The sequence below is a fragment of the Filicampus tigris genome, chromosome 1, assembly GCF_054856515.1.
Source record: "Filicampus tigris isolate MCC_2025a chromosome 1, RoL_Ftig_1.0, whole genome shotgun sequence".
Lineage (NCBI taxonomy): Eukaryota > Metazoa > Chordata > Actinopteri > Syngnathiformes > Syngnathidae > Filicampus > Filicampus tigris.
The window spans coordinates 3,641,334-3,660,567 of NC_141217.1; the positions used below are offsets into that span (position 1 = coordinate 3,641,334).

The following is a 19,234-nucleotide window of genomic DNA, read 5'->3' on the forward strand; positions in this document are numbered from 1 at the left end:
GGCATTTTTGTTTGCTAGATGGATAATTTAAGTTCAGCTTTTTAAATCATTTGAAAGAGACCTTCAACTCTGCGCTTTTTTTGTAAGAGTTCAAAATGTGTTCATTTAATAGATAAAATAACAATTTCTGAAACATGGATGGACTGCATGGGATTTCTTATATACATCTTCATTTTACATGTCAAAAAGTGTTTGCGGCTCTTAGTGTTTTCTTTTCCGTGGAAACCGGGTCGAAATGGCTCTTTGAGTGTAAAAGGTTGGTGACGCCAGGTCTGGAATTTCATTATTTATTTATTTATTGACGTGTTTGTTTATTTATTACACAAATTTACTGGATTTGTGACTTAACAACTGCGATACCTTTCTTTTTGATGATATTTATGTTATCTGCCTGACTTTGCGAGTCAAAACTAAGTCAGTTTGTGTGCGTATGTTTGTGTACGTGTTTGTGTAGATCTGGGTGAACAGTCCCCACAGTGCGAGTGGCTACTACACCATCTACGGCGAGGAGAGCCTGCAGGCGGACCACTTCAACACCAGACTCAGCTTTGGGGATCCCAACACACTGTGGGCCAGGACAGGCTACTTGGGCTTCATCAAGAGAACCGAGCTCCTGGATGCTAGTGGAGGTCAGCTGCTGTTTTTAAACAAGGGGTGTGAAACTGTTAATGACTTTTTGCTTTCCTGCTGCAGATCGCCATGATGCCTTATTTGTAGTGGGCTCCCTGGATGAGACGCTGGAACTAAGGGGCTTACGTTACCACCCCATCGACATTGAGACGTCCGTTTCTCGGGCTCACCGCAGCATCGCAGAGAGGTGAGCTGATGTACATGCTCGCATGGTCCAGTTGAAGCCGCGTGCTTGACACTATAGAATTCAAATATGACGTTTTGAGTTCAATGTAGTGGTGACCTTAAACAAAACAATAATACAGGTTTATGGCAAACTTTAATGTGTAAAAATATTACGTTAGAAAAATTGAAAATCTGAAACACTACCTTAAAGGAGACATATTGCTCACAATTTAAAACTGTTTCCAGGTGGCTTCGAAATGCATATCTGTTATTCTGCAGTAAAAATACACGAAAGATAAGTAATTACCGCACACTTAATATCCAGTTGTAACATTCTGGTTAAAAGTGCTCACTTTTAGAGGGTGGTGCATTCTGATGCAAAGGAGCCACTGCTCACTCCTGCCCCCTGTAGTACAGACTCCGTAGTGAATACGCCTTCTGCCCTTAACTCCAAATCTCTCTTCCAAGACCTTTCCCTTGCTAAGTCAACGTAGCACACCCTCATATTCGGACTCAGTCTCATCTTAAAAAGAATTTTCCGCAGAGACAGTGTCACACCATTATTTATTTGATTGCATACAAACCATGGGATGCAGCCATGGAGGTGTTACTTACTGGCATTTATTTTGTATATTGGATTCAACACTATGTCCTGGCCAACAGAGATGTTCCATTGACTATACAACCAAATCGGATAGGCTCCAGTCTGGACGGGACGCAGACGGGAGCTGGCTGAGTGGCTCTTCGGAGGTCGTTTCCCTTCGGTGACATGTTTAACAGAACATCGGTGTTGGTCATCAATTTGCACATTCATCATGATGGAAATAAAAGCGCATAATGGCAATCATATCGCCATCAACTTTCAAACAAATGAGCCCGTTTCCACTCATGGGGAAATAAAAGGAAAATTCCGTATGTCGCAGTAGCGTATGCAAAGCACAGTTGATGCCCGGGGCGAGCGCATGAGTGCCAGAAACATTGGCTTCATCCATCTCCACTTCAAACATGCTCCTTTAAAACCAAGATGTTGTAATTCTATGACGGATGTGCGCGGTTACGCTAGTGTCCATCCGTAAACCCTCACTCATCCAGCCTTCAAAGGATGGTGCTTGAGGATGCGGGCTGAGTTTTTAGCTCTCAGTCAGCCTACTCGCTGGTGACGCGGGTGTCAAGTCCAAGTTAGTGTAGCTGGACAGCACAGAATCGCACTAAAAACACATATACACTAAAAGCAATTTTCCACACACAACGTGGTAAACTGCCATTCATGTAGGGGCAGGCTGCATCAACATTTAATTTTCATATCGTCTTGCGGGCCACAAAATATGTGGGGCCACGAGTTTCAGACCCATGATCCGGAGTGACTACTGAAAACGATCCTTGCAGCCACTGGTGAAATGATTATCACAAGCATTGCATGCATTTCATTTTAAAACAAGGATTTCCAGCCTAATTTTAGCTCATAATGACAAAAAAATGATTACAATGAAAAGTAACAAAAGGAAATAGTCAGCTTTCTACTGATTCTCGCATATTACGGATTCGCCCCGTGGATCTATGAAGAGGGCAAGGTAATGGGTGATAGCTTTGCCTTATTTTTGACATATCTTTGGCTAATATCTTTGGTGCGTCGATAGAAGTGACAAAATGACAATATTCTTCTGCTACGCACACAAATTATTTCTCCTTTGGAGGCTTATTCTTCCAGAAACTGCAGGTGGAATTTCAAGTGTGCTTAGATGCCAAGTCCTCCCTAACGTCAGAGTTGCATGTGTGTTCTCCCCAGCGCCGTGTTCACCTGGACCAACCTACTGGTGGTGGTGGCCGAGCTGAGCGGCTCCGAGCAGGAGGCTTTGGACCTGGTTCCTCTCGTCACCAACGTGGTTCTTGAGGAGCACCACCTCATCGTGGGCGTTGTGGTCATCGTGGACCCGGGCGTGATCCCCATCAACTCCCGAGGGGAGAAGCAGCGGATGCACCTGCGCGACTCCTTCCTGGCCGACCAGCTTGACCCCATCTATGTGGCCTACAACATGTGATGATCTGAGGGAGAAGAACGTTACGAGCAATCAAACGCGGGCTTCCTTCGTCTCCTTCATTAATCATCTTTTTGAATTGCTTGCATTCTCCCATCCATTCATCGCTTTACATGTAAACAGTCCATCCAGACTTTTTTTTTTTTTTAATTTGTTTATTCCCCCTACACACTCATAAAGAACCCTTACTTACTTCTCAGTAGCAGGGAGGCACACTGACTGGAACTACCGAGAAGAGGTGGAACTTTCCTCCTCCCCTTTGCACTTTAAGTCCTCGCACCTCGGAGTCCACTTCCTGTCTGGCCTGCCGCAAAGGGAACGCGCTTTTCCTTCCACATTTGGTGATGTCCCAGGGACAAACCTCCGCTTCAGTATTAACACATGCCGCCAGCAGGGGGTATCCTGGTATGTGCACAATGGCAGCGTATGTTACAAAACGTCCTGAAAATGCACTTGAAGACTGTCAGGAGAAGAGGAAAGATGAGGGCTAATTGGCTTTGTGACCATTTAGCTGCTCTTTTTCATGTCCTATCAAGACAACCAAAAAAAAAAAGAAAATCCTCTCCTGCTGTAGCCCGCTGGCAATAGCCGACACAACAATGAATTAATAATTAAGCAGGGTTTTCATTTGACAGCACAAATTGGGGGAATTTCTGCACAAATCTTGCACAAAAAAGAGCCTTTAGTAGGACAGCACGTTAAGACCACGTACACACCCACACGGATATTTACAAAAATATATGCCGTTAAAGTAGACATGTTTTGCTATTCCCAGGTGTCTGAATAACATTCCAGTGACATGCTTTCATCAAAATACCTTAAGCTTAAAGAATTACATCACACTTTACACACCTATTTTTGCCTCGGTGAAATGAACCTGTTTTCTCCTCCCATGTAAGTGAGCCGTAGTTGCAGCTCCTCCCTTTACCCGCTGGGTCAATCGAGTAGGGCCCTTGTCACCATGATGACCAGGGGCGGGGCTTGTGCACTGTGACAAGATGAGCGGCTATTTGTTTCCAAAGTAAAAGCATCATTTGTGTCTTCACTGGTGGAGGTAGCACTTAATCACCAAATTGCCAAATTACATTTGTCAGTTAGTAGAGTGGACACATCTACAAACATGAATTCACCCCCCCCCCGTCAACAACTAAGCAGGACTTTTGAGTATGCGCTAGTTAGCATAAGTTAACATTAACTAACGCTGATCTGCAGCGTCTGCTTCCCTTTTGGCTTGAAACAGTAATGCTTCTATGTAGTCGAGCGGCTGAACTCCAACCGTGGCTTAAAAATGATGGATCTTCAGACAGCCTAGCTTCCCAGTCCTGGGCAGAGAGACTCAGCGTGGGGACGGAATTATGCAAATTAGCTGTACTGATAGGTCACAAGTCTTCAAAGTTTGAAAGGGCTTGCTCAGAGACACATTTTGGGAAAGAGGCAGCTAACAAAAAAGTTACTTGTTTGTTTAATTTCACACTTGATAGGTGTGCTGTGGATGTAAATTGTCAAAAAATCCTGCAGCTCGGAAAATATACTTTATTTACATTCTTTTAAATATCCATGTTTGTGTGGACCTTAATGGCTCACGCTTAACCTGGTGCACTCGAGAGCAGGTCTTCTCAACTGGTCTCTTGTTAAAGTCTAAACTGAGCACATTTTTATTTCAGTTCAAATAGTCTTGAAATACATGACAATATGACATTTTTAACACAAATACAGAATGTCTAACAGCATGGGAAAAGTATGTTACATACCATTTATTAAGGGCAGTGAAATTGCACTAAGCAAGAAGAAACATCACAAATGACCGATTACAAAAAGACCCACACATGACTGTACTGTACATCAAATGACTTTTAATCCTCAGTGTACTAAAAAAAAAAAAACTTGGACATTACCATGCCAGCATTTCAAAGTAAAAGCAACTTCAAGTCTCAAAATCATTTTTTTTTGTTGTTGTTGTTTTGACACCATATGAGAATGACTGTTCTCAAATAGCACATTCTTGCATTGTCCTCAGAGTCGTTTAGAGTCTGTCCCATCAGCGCTGTCATGCTGGTCAAATAGTTTGCTTGTTAGAAGGCAGGGCCGTGCCTTTTCACAAAAAAAGCTCAATGGTGACACAATGGACGACGGCGTCACATCACGAAGACATGAGCGAGTGAGGACACAACTTTTTGCCTTATTAAAACCCGCGGAACTCTTCATTTGAAGCTCCTCGAACCACGCTGTTTATAGTTCTCGCTCATGCCGTCATCGCATAGTCCAACGCTAACTGAATGTCTAACACTGAAAACAAGGTAGGAACAGCAAAGTGCTAGTAGTAAGCAAGTTATAGAGATAGATAGATCAATGAACAAAGATGTAGGGAATCAATGAGGGTAAGGATGTCGATGTGTATTCTGTATTTTAGGTCAAATACTGTTATCACTGGTATTATTGTGTACATGCAAATAGTCGATGAGACTCGACTGATCTTTCATACTTGACGGCATTTTTCTGCTTTCATTTACAAAAAAAAACCCCATAAGACGTTTATTACATAATTCTGGCAGGAACACCATGCACTTTTCCCAATGTGAGTGTTTGAGTGTCGCGTGTGTTCGAGTGCGTGAGTGATTGGCTTTTATGCTGATTTTTTTTTTTTTTTTTATCAGAAAATGCAAACTCATTTTTAATGATTTGATTTGTTTTTATTTTTGTCGCCTCCACTGTAATTGAACCCTTTTCACCCAACTATTGAATTTAATACCCAGTATCTTATAGGGTTTTAATTGCTCTTTTTCACACTGCATTGATTGACATGTATGCAACAGACACGTGAGAAGCACTCATGGAAAAGTGAAGCATTTGAGCCACTTTGTGACTATTCTTCTGTTGTAACTCTTAAAAGTTTTTAATAAAGTTTTATAATTTAACGTCGACCTCTTTCGGTGCTATTCTATTAGGGATGTGAAAATGTCCTCCACCGGTGTCTGGATGCTCATACATTGCTGTTCATCACTGTGTTTTACAAGGGATTGTCTTCATTCACATTCATCCAATATCTCCAAAGTAATTCCAAGCACAGGCTGATGTACATGGACATGTATGTGCTTTTGGTGTCATGAGGAAGCCAAGGGCCTACAATGTATACCTCAATAATGACTTGTCTCCACTATGCATTGGCGAGCTGCAAGCAGCAGTTCAATCAATGGTGCGATTTCTTCCATTAAAAAAAAAAAAAAAAAATCACGCTGTCATTGGATGTGGTTCATGTGAAATAAAAGAAATAAGAGGCTTTGTCAGAAGCTCCTGTTATTTTCCCCCCATTTTTCACACACATTTCTTAAATGAGAGACAACGGTATATGTCCTGTGTGCGGTGGCAGTGGCGCTCGGTGAATGTGACTGGAGCTGTGCGATGCTGTCAAGCTAGAAGGAGTTCTTTTGGGCCTTTTTGGCCTGCGGACCAAGGAGAACACAGCTTTGGTGGGGGCTGAGGCAAAAACTCGGGCGATGAGTTTGGCTTAACCATGGAAAAGGACTTCCGACCAGCTTTGAGGAAATTCTGCTCCGGCGCCTCAGGAGGGAGAAGCATTGCACCACAATATGGAGGGTGCCGGCCCCCTTGATACGGGCTTTTTGGTCCCTGAACAACTGGAGTTGGTCTGGTCTGCTTTGCAGACAGCAAGTCCGATTTGTTTCCGGTGAGGCTTGAACTCTGCCAAGACTGCCCTTTTTCACTGATTCTGTTAATAAACTTTATGAACAGAATTTCTAGGCGCAGCAGAGGGGATCTGGTTTGGTGACCTCAGGATCACGTCTGTGCTTTTTGCAGATGATGTGGTTCTGTTGGCTTCATCAAGCCGAGATCTTCCAACTCTCGCTGAGCGGTTCACAGCTGAGTGTGAAGCGGTTGGGATGAGAATCATCACCACCAAATCTGAGACCATGGTCCTCAGTCGGAAAAGTCTGGAGTGCCCAAATCGGGGATGAGATCCTGCCCTAAGTGGAGGAGTTCAAGTATCTTTGGGTGTTGCTCACGAGTGAGGTGAGGATGGTTTGAGGGATGGACAAGCGGATTGGCACAGCGTCTGCCGGGATGCGGACACACACAAGAGGCCAGAATGAGTTTCCTCCGCAGGGTGTCCGTGCTCTCCCTTGGAGGTAGGTTGAAAAGGCTGCTCCTCAGCGTCGAGAGGAGCCAGATCAGGTGGCTCTGGCAACTGATCAGGGTGTCTCTTGGATGCCTCCCTGGTGAGGTGTTCTGGGCATGAGGAGGAGGCCCAATGATGGATGACCCAGGACACGCTGGAGAGACTGTCTTCCGGGTGGCTTGGGAAAGCCTCATGATCTCCCAGGAGGAACTGGACGAAGTGTTGGGGAGAGGGAAGTGTGGGCTTGGCTTCCCTGCTTAACCTATTTAGGCCGGGATCACATAATCAGGTTTCTACCACTAGAGCCGGAAGCGCTGTTGCATCTTTCTGAAATAAGTGCCGGTAGTGATATAGACTACACGCTTGTTGACTTTGAACCAGTGGAGCCAGTCGATCATGGTATATGGTTAAGATATATGTAGCGAACATGGGGGTCGCTCGTAAGAGTGTCGATAGTCAATAGCGACCGGGAGCAATGCCTGCATTACTCCTGCTCACCTCTAGGTGCGACACGTCAAAGTTTTAGGTTATTTAGAGGGGAATTTGACGAGAAACCTAATTAAATCAGTCTTGAAATATGAAGGCGCTGTAATAAAATAAGTTGTGAGCTCTCGGAATAAAATAAAGGTTAATACCTTGACACAAACACACACTATTCACGCTTGACTTCTGTATATGTACAATGTTTATTAACTACTTGATTGACCAAAAGACACAGGAAGTTTAAAGCTGCAGTTCTCATGTCGACCTCTTGGGGTCAGTCTTTGTCCAGCACTGTCAATGTTCTTCGGGGCTTGGTCTCCCGCTGATCGTGAGAGGAAACAACTGGCTTCCCGCTGTGTAGGCTCCGGAATTCAGGGCCGTTCAAATTCACATCCGTTGTCTGTAGAGGTGGTCCAGGCGACGAAAAGTCTCTCTCTGTCTCTCTCTCTCTCTCTCTCTCTCTCTCTCTCTCTCTCTCTTCTCTCTCTCTCTCTCTCTCTCTACCCCCCCCCCCCCCCGCCCCCCAGAAAACAGACGACTATAGTGAGGAGGCGTGTCATCCACACCCACTCTCTGTATATGCAAGACATCCGATCTCCGAACCAACCCATAACAACCTGTTGCTCAATAAGAAGAAAAAAAATCCGCAATGCCAGTTACCCGACAGACATCCAGACGCATGGAAACGGTATGGAAACCAGGAGAAGGTGGGCCGAGGTTTAAAAGGTCGAGACAAACTCCGACCACCTAAAAATCTCTGATACTCATAACCGCCAACCAAGACAACAATGATTGTGCAGAAGTCAACCACAGAATGTTCTTGACAATAATGTTCTATGTGCCTGCATTAGTACAAACACAGCATTCTGATTTACATTTTGTTTGTGGAATATGAGCGAAGCAGCAAATTGCATCCGTTTTTTTTAGCCATCTCTGACGGCGGCCATTTTGTCACTTGTGAAAATGACATCACAGTTGCACAGGGTTCAGACAAACGACTACAAACAACAACTCATATTCTTAAGCAAGATTTATTGGTATTATACTTTTAAAAAAAAGAGGGTTTCATCAAATGTATACTTATACTTTACACAATTATACAATCACTAAGTAGTAATCTACAGCAACATATTACAACTACAACCAAAGATTACATACAGCAACTCATATTTTAAGTAAGATTTATTGATGCTGTGCTTGAAAAAATAATGGTTAATGAACGTATACTTTACACAATTGTACATTTACAAAGTAGTAATACAGTATACACTAGCCACAACATTAGACACAACTAAATATTTCCAGCATTTAAAACATGTAATCCTACACATTAGATTGCATGCGATTCATCATGTTGATTGTTATGATCCCCGTACAATACACATGGTTATGTACAGTTGAATTATCTTTAAAACATAATACACTTGCAATTGATTGTTTGAATTTGCTTTCAAACATTTATTCAGATACAATTTGTTTTACACTTTAAGGTTTCATACAATCTGAACCATGATTTATGATATTATTTTTTTCCTATATTTAGTAGAGTTTCTGTAAAGTTAAAAGGTAAAATAAGTATTTGACGTTTATATAGAAGTATTTAGATTACTTTTGTTGCTTTACAGCTGCTTAGGTAACTGTTAGGACGTAGTAAGGTACCTTTTAAGGTTTATTTCAGTATATTAAGGCAACACTGTGTCATATGTCAGTTTTTATTGATTATGGCGGCGCCATGTGGACAAAGGCGGTAGTGTTTTGACAAAAATCAACCACGTCTCCCATGCGTGCCAGCGTTTAGTGTCGTGAAATCCTGAGCCGTCCTTATAGCGAAAGGAGGACGTGAGTATACCGTAAAGCAATTCAGGACATTTGGATTGTTTTTGTGTGCCAGGGTTGATCCCATCCTCCTCAAAGTTGTAAAAATGTTACAGACCCCCTCAGGGCATGACAAAGTCCCATTCCACCACTTGTAAGTCAATTTTTCATCAAAAGAGTTGTGATTTTTTTTTTATTAAGGTCGATTTCTTGCCCAGTACTGCTTTAAAGAATGTTTAGGTGACGGAGTATTTCAATATTTAAGAATTACTTGAGTCCATCCAGAAGTATTATTCCACATTGTCCAACAAAAATCCACATTGCACCTGAAAACGTGGACCATATTTTTGTTTACAGCTGGCAGTATTGGTGTAACCTTTCGTCGTACTTTATTGATTTAAATTTATTAAGGTAGATTTCATGAAGTATCTCAGTACATTTAAGATTAGTTAGGTAACTTTTCAGAACTATGTGGGAACACAGAGGAATGTTAAATTCACATTGCACATGTACACTTGGACCATGGTTTGTTTACATTGAGGATTATTTGTTTTCACTTTTGTCGTACTTTATTGATGTACAAATATTAACGTTAATGGTAAATGGGCTGTCACTTATATAGCGCTTTTCTACCTTGGGTACTCAAAGCGCTTTACACTGTACCGATAACAGTCACCTTTATTGTTCAATATGAAGTTATGCCATTTCACTTTGAATTCCGTCCTGGTAATCCAGTAACGTGTTTTGGTACCTTAGATCACTGATTTAAAATGGTGGTATTTCATTCAGTCAACTGCTGATGAAGATGAGTTTAGGCAGGAAATGGAGGTTTTACATGAGTCACCTGAAAGCTGTGCTAGTTGATCACAGTCCTCACCCCCATTAAGGACCAGTTTATCAGGGTCCAACAGTCCATACGAGGAATGCTGCACTGCACAAGGTAACTTTCGTGAAGTATGATAGAACATCTAAGAATAGTTATATAACTTTTAAGAAATATTTGGATACATCTACAAATGTTAAGTTCACATTGCACATATTTTTGACCATATTTTTCTAGCATTATTGGGGTAACCTTTAGGTTATACTTTACTGATTTAAAGATATTAAGGTAACTTTCAAGGAGTACCTCAGGACATTTAAGAATAATTCAGTAGCTTTTCAGAACAATGAGGGAACATCTAGGATTTTTATATTTAAGAAATACTTGAGTAAATCCAGAAGTATTCATCTAAATTCACATTGCACATGTACACTTGGACCATAGTTTGTTTATATCGAGGATTATTGGGGTGACCTTTAAGTCGTACTTTATTGATTTAAAGATATTACGGTAACTTTCGTGAAGTATGTCAGTACATTCAAGAATCGTTAGATAACTTTTGTTTCAAATCTATCAACATAATCAATGGTTTCATAAACCCAATACGAATCTTTTATTTGACAGTTGCCCTTTCTCTCCAAGAAATGACCGTATTCTAATGTTTGTAATTGTATCATATAGTCACAAATACGTGAATCGTCAGAGGTTTGACTAAAACCCCTGTTGTTTGGGTTATAAACAGTGCCCCACGTATTTACACGTACAATAATCAACTAAAATCTGTTTATTACCAAGTGACATTCCTCCTTCTTGATTTATAACCTACTTTCTATCTCGAATTCACTCAGTCGATGAGTGAGTGAATTACACTCACTCATCGAATTACAAGAAAGTGATTCTAAGAAGAGTAAAGAATGAACACCAGTCCACAGACCAGCCAGGGAATAAACTCATCCTACGTGGAATAAACTCACCCTACTCAGAAAACAGACAATCCTGACTGATAATGACATTAAAACTAATGATGCTTACAGCAAACCTGGCAACTGTTTACAAGTAGACTGTCGAGAGGTTGAAAGGTTGTTACTTATTTGACATAAGGACAGTGTTGATGAGAACAAGTGAATACCTGACAAGCGTAACAAGGTAAGTGTTTATTCCAAACATCAAAAAACATAGATCGCGACACTTTGTGGATGATCCTTATTACCCTTTGTCACTTCAACATGATCGATAACTTTCTCCCAACAGGTTCATCAGTCATCACTGTTGAAGCCTACGGCTTGTCATTTCTCCTTGTAATAGTACTCCTCCAACAACTTTCTAGCTTTGTCAGAGATGTTGAAGCCGGTAGGGAACCATGTACTCCCTCAGAGTTTATCAAAAATCTTCTTTTCATGCGATAACCGGGCCGTGTCTTTGACTTGTTGATACCTGGTGGGCTCTTGATACAGGCCCAAGGCTAGTGAGAAAGTTCTTGTTACAGAGTAACCTTGTCACAGGATAAAGGTGTGTGTCGTAATCAGTGATGGGGTTACAAAAAGTAATGCATTACTGTATTATATTACATTCAGGCAGTGACTACATAATGTAACTTGTTATGGTTACTGAGTCGGGTCAAGCGCGTAACAAATTTCGGGATCATAACACATATATATACTAACACCTATATTTTACACTTAATAAGTAGGATTTTACTACCGTTAAGCCCTATGTTATTACTTTTAGAGTTTTTATCATTAAGCTGACATTGCACCTGGAGCATCACGGGACATGGTGAATGCGCGGGCCAAGTCTTTGCTTAGTAAACTTGTTTGCCTATTCACCATTGACAATACCTATGAGGGCTGAGAAGTTATTGTTTATGACAATAATCACTGTCACGGTTTCTTAAAATAAAATGCAAATCATAGACACAAAATACAAGCAAGAACAAACCTAAGTAAAACGAAGCGAATAAACTGCAAAAAAATAAGTCACTGTGCTTTTTAGATATCATTTAATGAACTTAGTGCCAGCAATAGCCATATGTAAAACATAGTGATTCTGATTGGCTGTTCACAATCAAAATGCAAATCATCTGCCGGTGACGTATGACGTCACGCTACGGCACCTTAAATCGGACAAACTACAGTAGACGCCATTATTAGAGTCTGATGCGCTCGTTCCTTATTTACCTTTTTTTTATTTAAAATCACCTCGAAACTTTGTCTCCATGTAGTAAAAGATAATTAGAATTAACTGAACTTTCAATTATTATAAATTAAAAGAAATAATAACGAAAAAGGAAAAAATCCTTTAGTCAGGTCAGTTTTGACTTCAATACATATTTTTTCTTTTATTACACATGCCGTGTCTGTGTGTTTCTATCTATCTATCTATCTATCTTGTTAGACCAATTATTGATTATATGTTATGCATCACTATTATTTGTCATGTCATGTCATGTCATCTTCCAAACCGCTATCAGCGGACATACTATTATTTGTGTAAATGGCAAATGGACTGTCACTTGTATAGCGCTTTTCTACCTTTGGTACTCAAAGCGCTTCACACTGAACCTCATCTACCTCCTGATGACGCAGCATCGGCAGCAACTGGGTGCTCAGTATCTTGCTCAAGGATACTTCAACCTGGTCACAATGGCCGGGGATTGAACCAACAACCTGCCGGTTGGGAAAGGACCACTCTACCACTGAGCCCCAGTGTGTAAATTAATTTGAGAATAATGATAATTTCATTTGTGGTTTACAGTCTGTGGTTATTTATTTCCTGGACAAAATATCAGTTCCAATATTTATATTTAAAAAATAAATCTTATTCATACAAATATTGATCAAAGGTAGTGATGTCCCACCATACCATAGAGTCGAAACGTTTAATATTATAGACCACACTATATAGTTAAATATGCTCATAAGTTAACTTTACCAGCTAGAGTATGGCAGCAAATTTTGCATTTTCCTTTCAAGGTCTTGAAATCATTATTAAATAAATTAATCCCCGATTTTTGAAAAAGTAACTTAAAAGTAACTTAAACTTGAGTAACGTATTACTTTCACATGCAAGTAACTAGTAATATGTACTGTATTACATTTTGGAAGTAACTTGCCCAACACTGGTCGTAATAATAATCTTCCTCCTCAACAGACTGACACGAGTGACGACTGACTAGGGTGATCATTTTTACAGGCGTCACATCAACCAACCGCATGGAGGCATCATCCACGCGAGATCCTCCTCCATTTACTCCAACTTCTCCTTCTCAGACTCCTTTTCTGACTCAAGCTCCTCCTCTTCCTCTGCCTCTGTTTCATCCTCATCCTCCTTCAACTCATCATCATCCTTCTCTTCTCCCTTTTCCTCCCCTTCCTCAGCCATCGTTTCTTTTGGTATGGCCTTGACAGCTCAGGTCAAGGACGTTTGAGGGATGTCCATTGGGGGTACGTTGTACTTCTCAGCCTCCTCGAACCCCGACAGCTTCTGTTGAGGGCACTCCGCTGTAAAATCCTGGTCACTGCTGAACGTTGGTTTACGTCAGGCTCCTTCACTTCCGTTTCTTCACAATCATTGCTGTGATTGGCTGGCGGTTATCAGTATTGGAGGTTTGGAGGTGGTCAGCGTTTGTCTCGACCTTTTAAACCTGGGACCACTCTCTCCTGGTGTCCATACCGTTTCTATCCGTCTGGATGTCTGTCGGGTTGCTGGCATTGCGGATCTTTTTTTTTTTTCTCATCGAGCAACAGGTTGTTGTGGGTTGGCTTTGGAGATCTGCTGTTTTACCTCTACAGAGAGTGGGTGTGGATGACACACCTTCTCACCATAGGCGTGTGTTTTCTCGATAGCGAGAGAGAGACGGACGGTCAATTGGACGGGGGCGTGGTTAATTGAAGTTCAGTGATTTTTTTAATAACCACTGTATTCATATAGAGAGGAAAAGTTCTTAAATAATCCAATTTGACAGAACTTGACCCCTTTCACTAAAACATTATATTGTGTAGGTTTTACTTCCTGTTCTGATGAATTGGATGATCTCTCATAATGACTTTTAAAACACCAGGATTCTGTATTCTCAACAAATATTTATGCTAGTAAAAGTATGCGGTTGTCTGCGTCAAATTGTGATAAATAAAAAATACGAGCATGTAAAAACCAGAGGCCCTGAGGCTAATAGTTCTACACTCTTAAAGTAGCGGTAACTCTGTTAAAACCACTTGATGTAATACATCAATGTAAGTTAAAAATGTAAATCATTAAGGTGAGCTTTCAAAGCTTTTAACTTTTCTTTTATGAGTTGAGTCCATATAATGTCAATAATGACATTAACTTCATTTAGACCGTATACTCACATTTTATTGTTGATTATCTTAAAAAACAACATTTAAATTGTCATTACTTTATAAACTTAGCTTGCTACCTTTATTTTTCTCAACATGTGGTTTCTGTTTTAAGGGCACATCTCTTTATACCTTCACCCAAACAATTGAGTGAGACAGGGCATGATTTAAAAACAAACACATTTGAGATACAATTTGAGAGTTACTCACATGTTGAACACATGCTAGGTTCAAATGAAGTACACCTAAAGATACTCTTCCTTACATTTCGGATCATCTTTTACCACCTCATAACAATGTATACCTTACAATTTCATCCCAGTCTTAAATATCTCTACAAATTGACAAAGTCAACCCCTGTTGGACTTGATATTCATCGCTCAAGCAGCTGGTTGGAGGTAGATTGAAAAGAGGATGGATAGCAAAGGGTGTCTTGGATTTTTGCACGTAACTTGTAGTTTGTTTTCTTATCGTTTCTGCTAAGGTAGATGTCAGGAGGTCATAAAAAAAAGATACTCCAGCTTGAGCAGGGAAGCCCAGACTTCCCTCTTCCCAGCCACGTCTTCCAGCTCTTCCGAAGTAAATGGAGATCTTTGCCCTTCGGCTAGGCTCCTTCTTCACCACGACAGACCGATACAGAGTCCGCATCACAGCAGATGCTGCACCGATCCACCTGTCGATCATCATTCAATCATACCCTCACTCGCGAACAAGACCCCAAGATACTTCAACTCCTCTACTTGGGGCAGAATCTCATCCCTGACCTGGAGAGGGCACTCAACCTTTTTCTGACTGAGGACCATGGTTTCAGATTTGGAGGCGCTGATTTCCATCCCAACCGCTTCACACTCGGCTGCGAACCGCTCCGGTGAGAGTTGGAGGTCACGGCTCGAAGAAGCCAACAGCACCACATCATCTGCAAAACCCAGGGATGCAATACTGAACCCCAGAGATAGGAGAGCCCACCTCGGAGTCTCCAGGCTCTGCTTCCTTAGTGGAAGGTGTGTCGGTGGACTTGAGGAGGTCTTCGAAGCATTCTCCCCACCGACCCACAACGACCCTAGTCGAGGTCAGCAGCACCCCATCTCCACTATACACAGTGTAGGCTGAAACAAGAAACATTATACTGTATAGGTTTTACTTCCTGCTTTGATAAATGACTTTGCATTGATCTCTCGTAATGATTTTTTTAAATACCAGGATTCCAAACAAACATTTGTGCTAGTAAAAGTAGCATCCACCGAAGTAACAGGTCTATGTTTAAACGCTGGAGATGTAACAATAGCAGATAGTGATCAAATACAGAGTCTATATAATTAGTCTACACATTAATTGCATTATTAATACAGTCATGGGTTCATCAAGTAAATGTTGATGATAAAGAGCAGATTTTAAACGTTGAGTCTGACCAATTTGCGAAACTGTTATGTATGTGATTAAATATGAGTTAGTCGACACTATAATTGTATTAATAATAAAGACATGAAGGTCAACAATAGTAAATGTTGATGATAAAATTACAGATTTTAAATGTTGGGAATTTGTTAAAAAAAACTAATATTTATGTGATTAAATATTAGTCTACACATTAATTGTGTTATTAATAAAGACAGGGATTCATCAAGTAGATGTTAATGATAAAGTACTGATTATAAATGTTGAGACTGACCAATTTGAACAAATTTTTTTCAATATTTGTGCATTTGGGATTCATCACATAAATGTCAATGGTAAAAAAAAGTTTTTAAACGTTGATGCTGACCAATTTGTAAAAAGCTTATGTAGGTGATTAAATATGAGTTAGTTTTCACAATCATGATTTAAACTCTCCCTCACACGTCTGCATTTATGGCTGCTGACTTTTGGATTGTCAGAAGGCACCTTATCACCATGAGGCCATTTGGGTACGTTCTTTTTACGAGCGAAACAGAGGAGGGGGACTTTTTTTTTAAACTAAAAGAAACCACACCAAGTTACGTTGCACGCTGTTTACACACAAGCTAGTGATTAGAGTCCGTTTGTCACTTACCTAATATGTTGGGAACTTCTTACATCTTAGTACTGTTCTGAAAAAAAAAGAATCAGAATACGTATATATCATTGAGATTTTTAAAAAAGTGGGTTTATTTTTCTAGACTAGTTGCCCCTCACCCATCCTAAATGGAAACGCATTTTGATACACAAAGTCTCTCAAGAAATAGCCGGTAAGCAACCGTGTATCCACATTCCTCTGGTTTATTAAGAGAAATGCATGTTTCCTCAGTCATGATACCGATGGATCTGTTTACTTTCTGTTTACAACCAAGTCTATGGTACTCAACCGCCGATGAGGGAAGGGTCTCGTACTCTTCAGAACAAGCCGGGACTTATAACTGAGGTGATATCATTTGGTTCATGTTACAATCGTTAGTGTGACCTCATCGGGACGTCCATATTCGGGCATGCAGGAAAGGCTGGAAACATGGCGTCCACCTGGACATGTCTGAACAGGCCTGGACTTGACTCCGATCAGGGTGACATCATCATCCAAACTAGTATTGACTTGTTCCTCGTTATCTCAGATTAGGCGGAAGTTTGACGCCATCTATACCCAAATTTGGGTATGCAGGAGGGTCCGGAAACATGGCGTCAGTCCAAACATGCCCGGACTTGTTCCTTGTTACCTCAGATGAGGCGGAAGTGTTGACGTCATCAATGCCCATATTTGGGCATGCAAGAAGGGCCGGAAACATGGCGTCCACCTGGACATGTCTGAACTTGTTCCTCGTTACCTCAAATGAGGCGGAAGTGTTCGTCGTCGATGCCCATATTTGGACATACCGGAAGGGCCTAAAACATGGCGGCAGTCTGGACAGGCCTGGGCTTGTTCCCTGTTACCTGAGACGAGGCAGAAATGAGGCCATCGATGCCCATATTTGGGCAGGGGGCCTCAACTGGAAATGACGGGCTAAAAGGGTGTGGAAAAGGAAATGATGTAATGGCAACATGGCCGACAAGAAGTGACATAACAAGGGGCGAACCGGAAGTGACGCAACGAAAAGATGTGGACCGGAAGTGACGTAACGCAAGGGGTGGGCCGAAGGGACGTAACGGCAAGATGGCGGACCGGATGTGATGTAATGTAAGGGGCGGGGCTAAGGTGGGACTTCCGGTATGCGGGCGGACGTGGCATCATAAACGGGGCGGGGCTAGGGCGGGACATCCAGTATGGCGTGTGATGAAAGCAGGATTTTCTATTCTCTTTCCTGCCTCACTGTTATACCTGCATGCATGTAGCTTAGGCCATCTCCATGTACTTATGTGACTCTATAACCGCTTCCACATTTTGTAAAGAGGTGGCCTTCCATATATTCATTGCAAGCATACACATTTTGCCACTTGCCTCGCATGGTACTGCATTTTTTTTGTTGTTGTTGTTTTTGTCTTTTGCATGACCAATACGAGTTATCGCTTGGTCATCTTTTCACAACATCCATCATTAGGTCAGGGTTAATGAAACCCCAAAGTTTCCAACTCAAAAGCATAAGGCTTAGAGAAATACAAGCAATGCATACACACACAAAATGCCACTCAATTACACTTTTATGACAGGAGTGACAAACTGTTAACGCTCTAAAAGGTTTAATGAGGGCGATAGTTTGACTCTGGAACTGATTAGTTCAAGTTTCAGTCATTCCTATGGATTTGGTCTTTTTTTTTGTTTGTTTATTTTAAAATTTGACCAACTTGGAAGTTGACTAGTATTCTACCATTTTCATGACTTTCTGCATGTCATGTGTCCACGTGTGCAAGTTCTATGCTCTCATCATTCCTGCTTTGACCTCCCTCACGCACATGCAAAAGATACACGCGGGTTTAGTGCGCACCATCCTTGCACACTCCCCTGTGGTGGCGCACTGTCGTCGGGCTTTACGAGGTGCGGGGAGCTGCAGGCCTAAATGACCTTTAGGATTGGAGCAGGAGGCGCTGGGCGACACTCCCTCACATTGTGCTGAGCGACATCAATTATGCAGGAAAGCCGCTCGCTCTGAGGAGGGCTGCTACTGCTGGAGGTGGAGGTGCTGGTGTGCGTGTGGAGGGGGGGAAGACGGCAGCAGCAATATGGCGACAACCGCAGTTTCTCCAAGACCTCTGCAGTCTCGCCACGGCTCCACGGATTCCCTGTGACGCTTCCGAGGTAAGCGCACTTTACCCTTCCATGTGGAACTCGTTGTGTGAGAGGGCCAAGGAGACAGATGCTTTTTTGGTGGGGTTGTCTTGCGTGAATGTCGCAGAACAGCCCCGCACCCCCCCTTTTTTTCCCAAAGAGCTGAATATGTGTCTTCAGCATCGTCCTCTCGGACTAGACGCGCGTAGAAAATGTCAAGTGCTGATCATATGTGCTAAGGGAGGACGCAGCGCGCATACGACGAAGTATAATGGCCCCATCTTAACAAACAAACAAAAAAATCACATTGCGGGACACTTGCCTTTAGCAAAAAAAAAAAAAAAAAAAAAAGGTTTTCACATTTCGGTACACTTGGCTCAACCTTGGATGACAAGATGCGTGTGAGTATTCTTTGATTTTTTTCCCATGCGTCATTGTCTCATCTTTTCTCTTATTATATATATATATATATATATATATATATATATATATATATATATATATATATATATATATATATATATATATATATATATATATATATATATATTTAAATATGTTCGAACGCACGCACACGCACGCACAGTGTGTATTGATTTGCTAGTCGACGAGGCTCCACGGGTGTGGTGCACACCCTTCAAGGCAACTCGCAGGGAAAAACGA

At 41.6% G+C, this 19,234-nt stretch overlaps 2 protein-coding genes across 8 annotated transcripts in view; both read left to right on the plus strand.

The window, feature by feature from the left end:
• dip2ba (DIP2 acetate--CoA ligase B (putative)a) overlaps positions 1 to 5,752 on the plus strand; it is a 69,354-nt gene extending 63,602 nt beyond the window's left edge. For all 4 annotated transcript variants that reach the window (XM_086048072.1, XM_086048090.1, XM_086048082.1 and 1 more), the window contains 3 exons: positions 455 to 629; positions 694 to 817; positions 2,582 to 5,752. In XM_086048072.1, coding sequence (XP_085904198.1) covers positions 455 to 629; positions 694 to 817; positions 2,582 to 2,834 — 552 coding nt within the window. In that variant the 3' untranslated portion in view covers positions 2,835 to 5,752. The remainder of the gene's footprint in view (positions 1 to 454; positions 630 to 693; positions 818 to 2,581) is intronic.
• Positions 5,753 to 18,290: 12,538 nt separating this feature from the next.
• The window catches only part of scn8aa (sodium channel, voltage gated, type VIII, alpha subunit a), a 75,378-nt gene continuing 74,434 nt past the window's right edge, over positions 18,291 to 19,234 (plus strand). For 3 of the 4 annotated variants that reach the window (XM_086048126.1, XM_086048109.1, XM_086048135.1), the window contains exon 1: positions 18,291 to 18,601. The gene's annotated coding sequence lies outside the window, so the exon portion shown is untranslated. Of the gene's footprint in view, positions 18,602 to 18,746; positions 18,973 to 19,234 lie in introns of those variants that run through there. The other variant, XM_086048118.1, reaches the window with a different exon arrangement.